Raw genomic sequence first — 13374 nt, forward strand, 5'->3', positions numbered from 1 at the left:
ATCATTAGTAATTTGATGATGGTTGGTTGATTTGCTGCTTCACTATCTGTAAATGAAAAAAAGTTATTGTCTTAACAAAGTCAAGTCTTTCACCCCTAACTAACTCGCAGCTTTCTGTTTGACAGATAACTGCCAAACCAGCTCTTGGAACACAAGCAGTAAGCTTGCATAACAATACGTGATGAACTAGGTCAGATGCCTTTGTTAAGTCAACAGAAACCAAGCAAGTTACCAGTCTGTTGTCCATGGCCAATAAACATTATTAACAACGTTAATGGGAGTGATGGGAGTGTACGTGGGTGCGGTTCATACTAAAAACATTATTGGCTATTCAACTGATCCAACACCTGGCAGTTCTAAATACCATCGTCATTTAAATCAAAGAAACAGATTTTTTAAAAAGCTCTCCAGCAGTGTGTGTGAGTCTCTTTAGTGTATTTATCATCTTCAGAAGGCAAAGCCAATTATGTACTGTAAATTGAAAGGTCATTTGTGTTGCGTTTTTATTTTACATTACACAGTATTTTCAGTTCAACAGGCTATATATTCAGTAAGAATCGTGCAATGTGCAGTTTTCTTTTGTGAAACTAAAATGGTATTTGCATGATGGGACACTAATTTAAGCAACAAAAAATGCTGTAGCTGTTTGTTACTGTTTGTGTGTAAATGCTGTGACAGTCCTGACCCATTGTGAGTAATGTAGTGTAAACATTTTTATCTGTATTCTTGTTTTGGATTTTTTAAACGCATACCTCATTGATCTTTGAAGCCAGCAATTAAGATAAGATGATTGAGATTTAATGATAAAAGGTGTGCTTGGGAGTAATCCAAGAATAATTTGACAGCATGATAGAGATGCACCTTTATACTGTGTAATAAATCAATAAAGTAATTGGCCTCTGTGCTCAGCACACAATGCAGCTGAAAGCACAATTATTTCATATAGCCAACTGTTTTTTCTATTTCTTTTTTTTAGTAGCATCTTGCAATTATCAAAACTGCAGTGTTTCTTGTTACCCCTACTTTAAGGTCAGCGACATTGCTTTAACACCTTAAAAGTATTTCATGTTTTTACCCTATAAATGGTTGTGCAACTATGAAGTAATCATGGAACAAGAAATGTAAATGCTTACAAGCCATCTCTCTTGTGTTTTGCTAGTTTAACATGTGGTTTCTGTGAGACTGCGTTGTGCAATAATGACCCAACTTGAGGACTGAACTCAAGTCCACTGCTTACCATCCAAGTGTTTCCCAGCCTGACCGGCAGCCTCAGGGCAGCTGACCCCAAGTGTCAGCCAGGGCCACTTCCTTCTCTAGGTCTGGAGAGTCTGTAGGCTTGCTCGGCTTGACGTAACTAAGGCAGTGACGCAGCTAATGCCTTCATTTTACCTGCATATTCATGTTAACTTGTAGTCTCTCCCCTGCCTGTGTATGTATGTATATGTATGTATTTTTTTTGCTATTGCTCATAGTTTTGACTTTGGCACCTTTGAAACAGGCTGTGCAGAAAAACAAAACTCTTTAAAAGCGAAAAACCGGAACATGCCAGGAGGTGAATTCTCACTGAAAAAGTTGCTTCTGTTTTTGTTGTACAGTGTGATGTATATAGACTCCCTCTTTTCCAATTTACAAAACCTTTATTAAGGTTACTGACAGCTAGTGTAGGAAAGATAACTCTACTCAAAACAATAGACCATTTCTTGGTTTAAGACATCCCAGCTATTTCATTAATGAATCCTATGGTAAACTTTCTGTAAAGAGCTGAATGATTTCAATGTCAAGTGGTTCAAGTAGTCAGAGCCACCCGTTCAAGAGATACTGCAGAGCTGTTTCCCGATGGGCCTTGACATTGTGTGAACACTAAGCTTGGCTATGTGATGCAAAAATATGTGGCACACTGCCAACAGTGGCACTTGGCGGACCAGCATATCGTCACTCAGAGTAACTATAGCTGAAGAGTCCCTGGTTGGTTAACATTCCTGCTATATATTTTCATTTGGATCCTTCGAAACTGCTTCAACAAAAACAGCCTGATGCCTCCCTCCCCGCTGTCCTACCTTAAAATAGCTGCTGCATACATGACAAATTACCTGAGAGGCAACATTAAAATAGCTGCTGCATACATGACAGATTACCTGAGAGGCAACATTAAAATAGCTGCTGCATACATGACAGATTACCTGAGAGGCAACATCTTGGGTGGATCTGTCAACCCCAAGTATGGGAGGCAGTTAGTGAATACTTAGCCAGGCTAGCATTAGCAAGGCTAATATGTTGATGTTCACTGGAATTCATCCAGGATATTGGATGAACACCCCTAATCTTCTTTGAAAAGATGCCAGGGGCTAGTTATTTGCATTAACGTCAGCGAGACAGGAACTCAGTTTAGCATCTGACCCAAAAGACTCTGTGCTGAGGCGTTGATTTGAGTTCAAGCCCAGATAGGGAGGCCGTGCAAGCAGACCCCCAACGTGTCCTACAGCGGCTGCGAGTTACATTTTGGAGTTAAAAGGCTTTAATAAATCTTTATTCTTTATAGTTGGCCACTCATTTCGTCGACCAGATTAAATTCATAATGCGTCAGACCCTCTATCCTCAAATGTTGAAATGTTGACGGTGCCCTGGAGAGTTGGCGGTGCCAGTAAATGTCTCTGCTGGAGGGTCAGCAGGGCAGGTTCAGTCAAGGAGCACGTCATGGACCTCCTTCCCAGTCTCTTTGGTGATTCAGTGAGCTGCCTGTGTGTTGGGAAGCCAGCAGTCAATACCCTGAAGAAAATACACCAAGAAAACTTTCTGGTGGATGTGCATCATTTTTTACATTTCTGATCAGCCTGTTTTTGATAACTGTCTAATTTAGGGATCCGTTAGAAGTGTTTGTATGCTTTTAAAATGAATTCTAATCATAATCTATAGCTGGTAATAGCACATTTTAAAAACATGTTAATATATTGTACATAACCACTTATAGCAGATCTGTACACTTAAGTGCTGTAATTGGGGCGGTATTTTTTTCGGTGTACTAGGTAGTGCGTCAATAAGGCATTGTTTTCTGTATTTTCAGGTGACATATATATAATTACACACACTATTTCAGGAAAAAATAATTTTCACGGAACTAATATATTGCATGGCAATGGGTAATTTTCACGAAAATATGTGATAAACGTGAAAAAAAACAACTAGCCTTGGTTCTAATACATCCTCTCTGCTTTCACTCCAGATATATCCGTCCTGACCAGTCGCTGAAGACGACCGTCACATCCACAGGGTGCTCCGATCATGCAGAGCAGCACGTGGTGTATGTGGAACACGTCGTTGTGAGAGTGTCGATTGTACATCCTCGCCGCGGGGATCTGCAGGTCAACCTCGTCTCTCCATCGGGCACCAAATCCCAGCTCCTGGCAAAAAGGTGAGTGGAGTATACCACCTGTGCATTCAGAGAGTCAGTCATTGACAACTTGAAAAGGCAGGCATGAGGACGTAGATCATGTAGGCTGGAGTATTTAAGAAATCATTCTTCTGTAAATATTTTTATGTACACTATATTGTAAAATTGGGAATCTGGAGGTAATGTCCCATGTCAAACTAAAGCTCTAGTTCTAGAAAAGAAATACAATGTCATAGTACCTTTTGACAGAGTGATTTTTAAATGAACAAGCAGGGGATGTTCTCAAAACATTTGTCAATGTGCATTGGGGAAAACTTTGGAACTATATTGATACTATTATAATCCTTTTACCAACCATCCAGCTCTTATCTGGAATATAGATTATCTTGTGCAGTTGAACAAAACGTTAATACAATAGAAGTCAATATTTCAGAAACAAAAGGCATGTTGTAATTTTAAATCTAGATTTATAAAGCGGCAAACCTTTTTAAAAACCAAGTAAGATCATTAGCAGTGTTTTTCTACTCCGGCTCTGATATATTATCAGGACATGAAAGAAAGCTGTTCTGTCTTGTTTTCACTGCACGCACAGTGTTGTCTCATTTGCTTTTGTATTCCAATTGTATTGTGAGCCAAGCAGAGGCCAGAATCTTGGCTATATTACTAGAGAAACAAGGTGGAACAGCAGATGGGGTTGATTGTTAACCCGAAGGAAGTTTTACAGCTGGAGGGATTTTGGTTTCCTAAATTTATGATTTTTTTTTGTTTGTTTTAAGCAAGAACCTAACAGATATAATTCGGTGATATTTACAAATTGCTGACCATATTGCAAAACAAACAATATCAAATCAAACCACATTTGTTGCATTAAAATAGAATTTGTATATCAATTAAACTGTTTTGTGCTGTATAAAAGTGTGCTTGTAAGGAGGACTTTTATAAAAGAGTTGAGAAAGAAAAAAGTGAAAATCTATTAGAAACCCAATTCCACCTTTTTAATGCAGTCTTTCATCAATGTTATTGTCACAACTTGCCATGCTGGTGTGTAGTAATGCAGATTTATTAACACCTTGGGCTTAGAATTAATCCAAAATGGGTACTGCATTTTCCAGTTGTAAGTCTGTGCACATTTTTACATAATTATACAGTAATACAGTACCGCCTTCAAATCTTTTGATTCCGTGTGAAGACGACAGTAACAGCTGTATATTAAACACAGACTACACATTTTAAACATACAGAAGTATTTTATTGGCTTTAAGTTTGGAGATGTTTTATTGAAAAACAGATATCTAAAAGCTTTAACATTTAACATCCGGGCTAAAGAAAGAGAAATATTTATATGTCATTGGTCTGAAGTTTAGAAACAGGCAACGTTTTTATATTATAAGATGGATTCGCACATATTACATAATCTGTGTAACCCCAATGGGAGTCTATGGATTTTAAAATACAAAAAATGAATAAACATTTTGTGAGGGTACAAGTTGACAGCCTGTTTTTTTGGTACGTAAATCAAATTCCGAATTGGTGTTTCGTAACCGATTCAAATGATTTCCAGCTGTTTTCTCTTTGTGAAAACTTGGGTGTTTCTTTGCAATGCTGTTCTGATTATTCCCACGAGGCTGTGCGTTGCCAGATGAAAGCCCCTTCTTGCCTTCAGTTGGTGACAGTGTTGCTGGCTGCAGTGAAGGTGCTTCGGCTCCTGAAACGAAGGTTATCGTGACAGTGTTGCTGGCTGCAGTGAAGGTGCTTCGGCTCCTCAAAAGAAGGTTATCGTGACAGTGTTGCTGGCTGTAGTGAAGGTGCTTCGGCTCCTCAAACGAAGGTTATCGTGACAGTGTTGCTGGCTGCAGTGAAGGTGCTTCGGCTCCTCAAACGAAGGTTATCGTGATAGTGTTGCTGGCTGCAGTAAAGGTGCTTCGGCTCCTCAAACGAAGGTTATCTTGACAGTGTTGCTGGCTGCAGTGAAGGTGCTTCGGCTCCTCAAACGAAGGTTATCGTGACAGTGTTGCTGGCTGTAGTGAAGGTGCTTCGGCTCCTCAAACGAAGGTGTTCGCGCCCTGACAGGGTGATATTCCCCCATGACACCCTTCTGTTGACCGAGGCTTTATTTCTTTCCTCTCTTGATGGTGTAGTAACCAAGGTGTTAAAAACATTTCCACCTTATTAGCACAACATTCTCAGGTGTTTCTTGTTTTGATAGCTTGGTTTTCCAGACTTTGCTTTGAGTTTTATACTGTGTAATAATGTTGCATTCTGTGCTGCTGGCCTGACGTGTTCCAGTTTTATATTTAACTAGATTGCTGTTTGTTTACACAGACCTGAGGAGCTGTTGGTTTCCAAAACCAATAGGGTCTAGCTATACTGTGAGCGGAGGGGGTGCGGGTGGGTTTGTAATTCATTTTAATTATCATCACAACTTGAGAATTACATTAAGAACCTATTTTATAAAGGGAGTCTAGCATGCACATGCCTGGCTTTTAGATGGGTATCTGACCTGTTCAGTCAGTTTTGGTCCATTCTGACATTTCTAACTCCTGATCTCTCTATTTCATGCAATGGCTGCTACTGCTGTTGAGACTTTAGTACATTGGAACCGTAATATAAAATAATCTTAAAGTCACTTTCACATGACAAAATGCTACATGGAAATTCAATGCTGCAGTTGTCAGACAGCAGGGTGTGAAACTTGTTCCAGTATTAATCGAACAGTTCCAGCAAATGGAGAAAAGATAAAGCTGGTCCCATGACGAAAAGAAAAGCTGCCTGGAATTTAAGTGGCTAACGGCTCCTGCTTATATGTGCGCTTGTTTTGTTCTTTGTTGTGTTTGTGTGCAGAACGTTCGATAATTCGAACGACGGTTTCAAAAACTGGGAATTCCTGACGGTTCACTGCTGGGGAGAGAAAGCGGAAGGAGAGTGGACTCTGGAAATCTTTGATTCGCCCTCACAATTGCGCAACCCAGAATCTCTGGGTGAGTTTGTGATCATTTCCTGTTTTGAGTGAACCTCTTGGATACGAAATGTCCTGAAGGTTACTGAACACAGGTGTTGAAATGCAGGACGGGTAGCTTCTGGCAGGATGGTGAGCTTCTGTTCTGTTCTGTTCAGCATACGATTTAGAGTATTCACAGTCAACATTTTATATTCATTCAAATGATCAGGAGCACCTTTCAACCATTTCTGCTTGTTCTGCAAAGTGGTCAGCTGCAGGCAGCTGTGAAACTGAGCTGCGGTTGTGCTAAAGGTTCAGGCTGAGAACCTGTCTGTGTTAATGCAGCCGTAATTGTTGACTGGTGTCTTTGTGCTCGTCTCCTTCCATTAAGTGGGATTCAAGTCCGCAGACTTCCAGCAAAAGTGGACAATGTATTTCAAGACAAGTTAAAAATAATTAAGGTTGCAAATGGCAATTTACAGGCTGCCAATTTTACCGAACAGAGGCCTGAAAATGCTTGGAACAGCTGGTTATGATTTCACAAGAGCAACAGCTTTTCCAAAGTGATCTGGGGGGGATGCTTTGCAGAGCAAGCAGAATAGTGGCTCAGAATAGTGGCTTGATTATTACCAATACGAATGAAGGGTACATGCAACTTACAGTGTATATGCAACTCTCCTGTTAAAGAAATACATTGGAGGAATGGTACAGACAAAAAGTACTACTGGAACAATTCATTTATAAAGCAAAATAACTGATGCATAGTTTGTAGAAGTATCTTGTGAATGACCTGCTGTGTTTATCATGATAAAGGCATGATGAAGATGTTTCAGGGGGCTGAAAATGCCTTATTTCATATTTGTTCCCACCAAGGAATTTTGATGGTGAGGTCTTTTTCCTGGAAATGATAGGAATATTTGGTCCTGTTTTTAATGAATGCTTGTATACTTGATTTGACAAGTTCTCAAAGCACCTCATTCACTGGATAGTTTGAAGTTGAAGATTTAAGACAAGTTTGCAGCCAGTTTACACTTTTTGGGAACATTTTTAAAAATAATAAAACATTGCAGTCATTCTATGTCTTTGAGCAGTTGGGAATAAAACTTGACATTTTACCAAAGATATTCAAAAACTCTGACATCCCCAATTGACTAAATATTCCTCCACATTCTTTCAATGTCGTAAAAACAACAAGGTTTCATGGATTTAAAAAGCTTATTGAATTTAAACAAAGTCATAGTGCAGATAATATATCTGGGTTTAATCTTGCTGGGTGGGAAGTTTTTTCATGATTTCTCCCCCCCCCCCCCCTTTTTATTGCACGCAGGGAAGTTAAGGGAGTGGAGTCTTGTGCTGTATGGAACCTCGGAGCACCCTCACCAATCACAGAGCTCGCGCTCCCGGCAGCTTGAGAGCTCTCCAGAGGGGGAGAAGAGCCCGACTGAGCTGGAGAAGCAGGAGATCGTGGAGGAAGAGGATGAGTATAATGGTAAGTGTTCAGTTTAACCTGCTGCAGAGTAATCCCCGCTTTCCCAGCCGTTTGCTCGCCTCAGTGCAGTGTGTTCACTACGAGCTCGAAACCTGTACATTCTCTTCACCTTGAAAGGTTTCTTTTAAGGTTTCTTTAAACCCTATAAACGTTTTCTATTCTGTACAATGCTTACCTGTGCTTTTACCATGCTTTATTACACTTTGCTATGCTGTTACTATGGTAATCTTTTATGTACATACTGTTGTGCCTTTTCTGTTAGAAGTCTGTTTTAAGTTCCTCTGAAATGGACGTCCTGCCCAGTGTTTTGGGAAAGGGGAAATCCTTCTTGATGGTCTAGCTGTGGTACCTGTCATGTTTTGCATTTCTGAGCAATGTGTTGCTATGTTGTGTAGGTCCTTGCCACTCCGAATGTGGGGATCAGGGCTGTGACGGCCCAGATGCTGATCACTGTTTGAACTGCATCCATTTCAGCCTTGGAAACATCTTGTCCGGCAGGTACAGTATAAGAAACCGTACAGTAATGTGTTTTATTTGAAATGTGTTTTAAAATACATCATCCTTTCCACCACCCCATTACCGCAAGAAGAGTCCAGTGCCGTTTGTGTGGGCTGCTTCATAGAACTGTGAGAGGTTTGGTGCAGCTTAACTTGGAGGTTCAAGTCATTGTAGCTACCTAGTAAAACAATTCTATAACAATTCCCCAGTATAGAAGGGACCTCTCATTTGGCCCTATTGAGTTCTCGGCTGCACCCATAAGATAAGGTTTTTCTTGTGTATTTTTAGGACGTGCGTGAGCACCTGTCCCCTGGGGTTCTACAGCGATGCTGAAGTGAGGCGGTGTCGGCGCTGCTATAAGGGGTGTGAGACGTGTTTCAGCAGAGCCCAGAACGACTGCGCCTCCTGCACAAGGGGCCTCTTCTTTTATGACCAAGCCCGCTCTTGTTCAGCAACGTGCCCAGCAGGGTTCTTTGCAGACGACAGTAAGAGATAGGAGTCATTAACATCAGCACATATGATCTGTGGTGCCAGGTGCAAGCAGGTTTTATCTGGGTCGTTTTTTTTTTTTTTTTTTGAGTGAGTAATTGCAGTACGAAGGATAAAGGAGAGCCCTTTTCTTATAATTACTTTATCCGGAGAGAAATTTAGCATAAGTAATGCAGCTGTAAATCTAATCAAGTTGCTGCTTGACTGATTCTAGCTGAGAAAGCTGTTTACAGTGTTTTAATGAAAGTGATTAAATCGTGTAGTTTGGATATTTTGTGAACAGCTCCGATAATGAACGGAAGCGATTTCTTAAAAAAAATAAAAAGTGCCTACAAAGCGTCATTTCTTATATTGACATTACTAATTGTACCCATGAATATGTGTTGAATGTAAACGGTTACTGATGCTGGGAACCTATTAAGAAAGCTGTGTTCTGTGTTGAGACAGATTTTTCCAGTGGATTTTTGACACTGTTCAATAAATCCTTTGGTGGGCTGTCATGGCACCAGGTGTTGGTTGTGGTTTGTTTATACTGTTCGATATGAGGGAGTAGGGGGTTGTTTTTTCACCTCGCATAGAAAGAAACATAAAACTGTGGGTGTTTTTTTTTTGTTTTTTTTTGTTTTTTTTTTTGGATGACATTCTATTTTCTGAAACCTCTGTGTGGGTGGCATTGGGCAGCCAGTCGAATGATATTTGTGTAACTAGCAAATAAAATCCTAAATATTTGGCTTTATAGGAATGAGCTGCCAAAGTGAAGTGAAACCTGATATATGCATCAGAGCTGTTGTTTGCCCTTTTTTCATTAGATCAGAAGCAATGCCTGAAATGTCACCACAACTGCAAGAAATGTTTCAGAGATTATGATAGATGCACTGCTTGCAGTGAAGGATTCAGGTAAATGTTCTTGACCAGTTTTGTTTTTAATTAATTCAGTTTGTATTTGAAGAGTTTGCTGCAGTTTTTGCATGTTAGCAAGAAAAAAAAAGCTAAAATTCAGTTTGACATTTACAGACTGATATTTACATGGTAAATCAAATGACATGTTTATATCTCAATGCACTGTACAAGACAAAAGTCAAAAGACAGAAGTCAAAATAAAAAGTAATAAAACAAAATATTTAAAAAGCCATTAACTGATGTAGCGCTTCTAATATGAGGTGGCAATGCATTCCACGATCTGGGAGCATAGTAACTGAAAGCCTTAGCTGGTCTTTTTTCTTTTTCCCCTGATTTTCTGCAGTCTGGCTGGGATGACGTGTGTTCCTGAGTGTGCAGACGGCACCTATTTTAACTTGAAGGAAATGAAATGCAGTCCCTGCCATCTGTCCTGCACCACTTGTACAGGTGATTAGCATTTCACTTTTCAAAAGATTAAAAAAAAAAAACTGCACTTCAGGTAACCTTGTCTGTAGCTATTACATGCAGTCAATGCAATTCCTATTTAGAGATGTCACTTTTCATTTCTAGGTGTATTCCTACACATCCATGCATTTGCTCTGTCAATCCCAAGCAGAATGCTGCTGACACAGTTCTGCTCAGCCTCTGTTTTCAGCACTTTCCAGGGGTTGGTAAAGGGTTCAGTATGTTCCTTGTGAAGCAGGCTTGCTAAGGATCTCCTAGTACTGCAGGGCAGAGGGACCTGCCTCCCCAGATACTTGGCTGCATGCTCAGCAGACCTGGAAACTGTGATTCTCTGTGTATAAAGACACAGTCTGGGAACTGATCTGGTTGCACCGCTGCAGGGCAAGTAGTGATTCCAGGTGTTGGATGGAATTACAGGGCAGTTCACGGACAAATTAACTTCACACAAGTGGAGGGCTTCGCTTTCCAGAGATCCCCTGCTGTTCTGCCGCTACTCCAAAAGTTCACGGTTTGTGGAGAATGTTAATCGTAAGATCATGTGATTCCACTGATGTTGCATAGAGAGAATGCATTTTGCAGATGTACCCTTCTATAATACAGCTTCTATAATAGCCAGCCATTTATGCAGAAGACCAAAGTGCGTGCTACAGATACATGTCAGGTCGATTTTGTAAGGCTTCTAAAACTAGTGATAAAGGTATATAACTTTTTCATATTTCTTCTGCATTTATTTGGGTATTTTTAATAAATAACTTTTTTTTTTTTTTTAAAGAACCAATATTTACTAAACACATAAGAAAGTTTACAAATGAGAGGAGGCCATTCGGCCCATCTTGCTCGTTTGGTTGTTAGTAGCTTATTTATCCCAGAATCTCATCAAGCAGTTTCTTGAAGGATCCCAGGGTGTCAGCTTCAACAAAATTAATAAAAGCATACAATAATCAGTAACTATGGACTGGAGACGACTTGGTCCCCCAGCATCAAAGTTGTCTTTTTTAATGTATTTAATCTTCTTTTTGACTAACCCATCAAGAGAGAAATGTCCAGCAGCCAAAACAAAAAAAGAAATTATGTAGCTGTACTGCACGGTTAGATAAATCATAAACCACACATCATTTAATGAGGAGAGAAAGACAAAGCTGTCTTATGTGCTGAATTATTCTGTGGTTAAATAAGTGTGTCTTGTGGTGTTGCTTTGCTCAGGGCCTGGGAAGGAGGAATGTATTCAGTGTGCCCGAGACTTTCTGCAGCAGGAGTGGAAATGTGTTCCTGCGTGCGCTGAAGGATATTACCCTGGGGAGGCGTCCGGGCTGCCACAGCGAGTCTGTCGAAAGTAGGTGCTACCCGAAATCAAAGCAGTGTTTCACTTTACATGCTGAAGCTCCCTGGATATACACCACATATTGGCACAGGTACATGAATGAAAGGAGACTGGCGGAGGTACATCTGTTACCACACTCGGACGTATTGCTTACTAAATATCTTTGTCCGAATTGATCCTTCAAATACATAGCAGAGGTTGTAACGAGTAAGCTGTCTCAAGTTCACCAAGGGGATAGGGGAATTTTTATTCTGCATTTCACTCCACTAAACCCCTCACTCACGCCATGTAGAATAGGTCATCTCTCATGTTCCAATACATGCAGAGGTCTTTGATTTAGCAAAGTGTCATGCAAGTGGCATCCCAAGCAGTATGAATTCACTGCCAGAAAACAGCTGCTGTAGTAAGGATCTGTTGTCAGTGAAACATATTCTTTCCTAATGAAATGGGTTGGGAAAGAAGTTCATTTTCGGCCCTTCTCAGTAACACCCTTTTGGAAAGGGTTCAGAAGGGTGTGGCGGGGGTTCCCGAGTGACTTGCCTGGTAAAGTACGGCTGTGTGATGTGCAGGGTGGGTCATATTCAAGTCGCGGGTCTTTGCTGCAGATTCCTGAGGGGCTGGGGATACAGAACCAGCAGGGGCTGCTTCTCCCCATCGCACAACAGTGGACCATACCATCCAGAGCCATTGTTGAGTATATAAAAATTCTGCTTTGGTATGGTGGGTCCTGTGCCCTCCCTATTACTCTCAAGGGAGACCTCCAGACCCAGAGGTGTGTGTGTCTCTGTGTCTCTCTCTCTCTCTCTCTCTCTCTTTCTCTCTCTCTCTCTCTCTCTCACTCTCTACGTTTCAGTCCAGCAGATCTCCATGCTAAGGCTCAGAGCCTCTGTTTGTTGAGTCACAGTGCCAGCTGCAATTCAAATGATTTATGATGCGTATCCAGGTAACCTGTTTCCAAAATGTGGGTTGTGGGTAGATTTTTTTTATTTTTTTTCCTCCATATTTCCATGCCTATAAATCAGTGCTGAGGTGAGTTTTTAAAGGAAGCAACTGTCAGATGTGGTTATAAATCTTCCCTACCTGCAGCCCATCTCACAATTCCAGTCCCTACTCAGAACTTGCTGCAGTGTTATATCTGTAATTAAAGTTAGGGGACAAAAAGAATGACCATTGACATTACTCCCACATTTTCTATTTTAATAAAACGCTAATTGGTCTAGTAATTTGCTGTCCGTTCAGATATGATTGATTGTACAAAGCCCACCAACGCAAGACCACAAAGCCGATGTACAGAGACCTATCTCTTGTAAAGTTTAAGCTCCAGATGCAGAGTGCCTCTGCTTGTTTAAGGGAATGTGTGTTAGCACATCTCGCAAAGCTACATGGGACTGGATTTCATCAACATATACCCACTGTGAGAAGACACAGCATTTTACAGAACTAGAGAGAAACACCTGTATCAATACTGCTTCATTTGTAGTCCGAGTTGTCCGTCATTTTCATGTACTTTTTTTTTTTTTTTTATTGGTTTCTCACTTTATAATTTATTTAAATTAATTTTTATGCCAAGTTATCGTTTGAGCTTGCAAATCCGTAACAGTGTCAAGTCGCATCATAAATAATGAACGGAATGTTGTTTGCGTTTGGGCCTGTGTGAGATCTTATTAATTAATCTCTTGCATTAAACATGTTTCTTCTGGTAGATTTCAGTTTAACACAAGCAAGTTGGGGTTTGCTAATCCCTTTACATGCCTGAAGTCTCTCTTTCTTGGCATCTGTATCCTGTGTATCATCACTCGTTTTGATATTTACCATTTAAAAAAATATTTCTTTTTTTCCGAGGAATTTTCTAATGGTACAATTACAAGCGATCAAAATTGGCTAGG

General features: G+C 40.4%; 1 protein-coding gene across 3 annotated transcripts in view; it reads left to right on the forward strand.

Annotated features, from left to right (window-relative positions):
* LOC117428191 (proprotein convertase subtilisin/kexin type 6-like) overlaps positions 1 to 13374 on the forward strand; it is a 64416-nt gene that overhangs the window by 46984 nt on the left and 4058 nt on the right. For 2 of the 3 annotated variants that reach the window (XM_058995320.1, XM_034046965.3), the window contains exons 12-19: positions 3221 to 3409; positions 6230 to 6366; positions 7654 to 7815; positions 8211 to 8313; positions 8602 to 8798; positions 9612 to 9699; positions 10046 to 10149; positions 11371 to 11500. In XM_058995320.1, the coding sequence (XP_058851303.1) occupies positions 3221 to 3409; positions 6230 to 6366; positions 7654 to 7815; positions 8211 to 8313; positions 8602 to 8798; positions 9612 to 9699; positions 10046 to 10149; positions 11371 to 11500 (1110 nt within the window). Of the gene's footprint in view, positions 1 to 3220; positions 3410 to 6229; positions 6367 to 7653; positions 7816 to 8210; positions 8314 to 8601; positions 8799 to 9611; positions 9700 to 10045; positions 10150 to 11370; positions 11501 to 13374 lie in introns of those variants that run through there. The other variant, XR_004548282.3, reaches the window with a different exon arrangement.

The sequence above is a fragment of the Acipenser ruthenus genome, chromosome 21 (genome assembly GCF_902713425.1).
Source record: "Acipenser ruthenus chromosome 21, fAciRut3.2 maternal haplotype, whole genome shotgun sequence".
Taxonomy (NCBI): Eukaryota; Metazoa; Chordata; class Actinopteri; order Acipenseriformes; family Acipenseridae; genus Acipenser; species Acipenser ruthenus.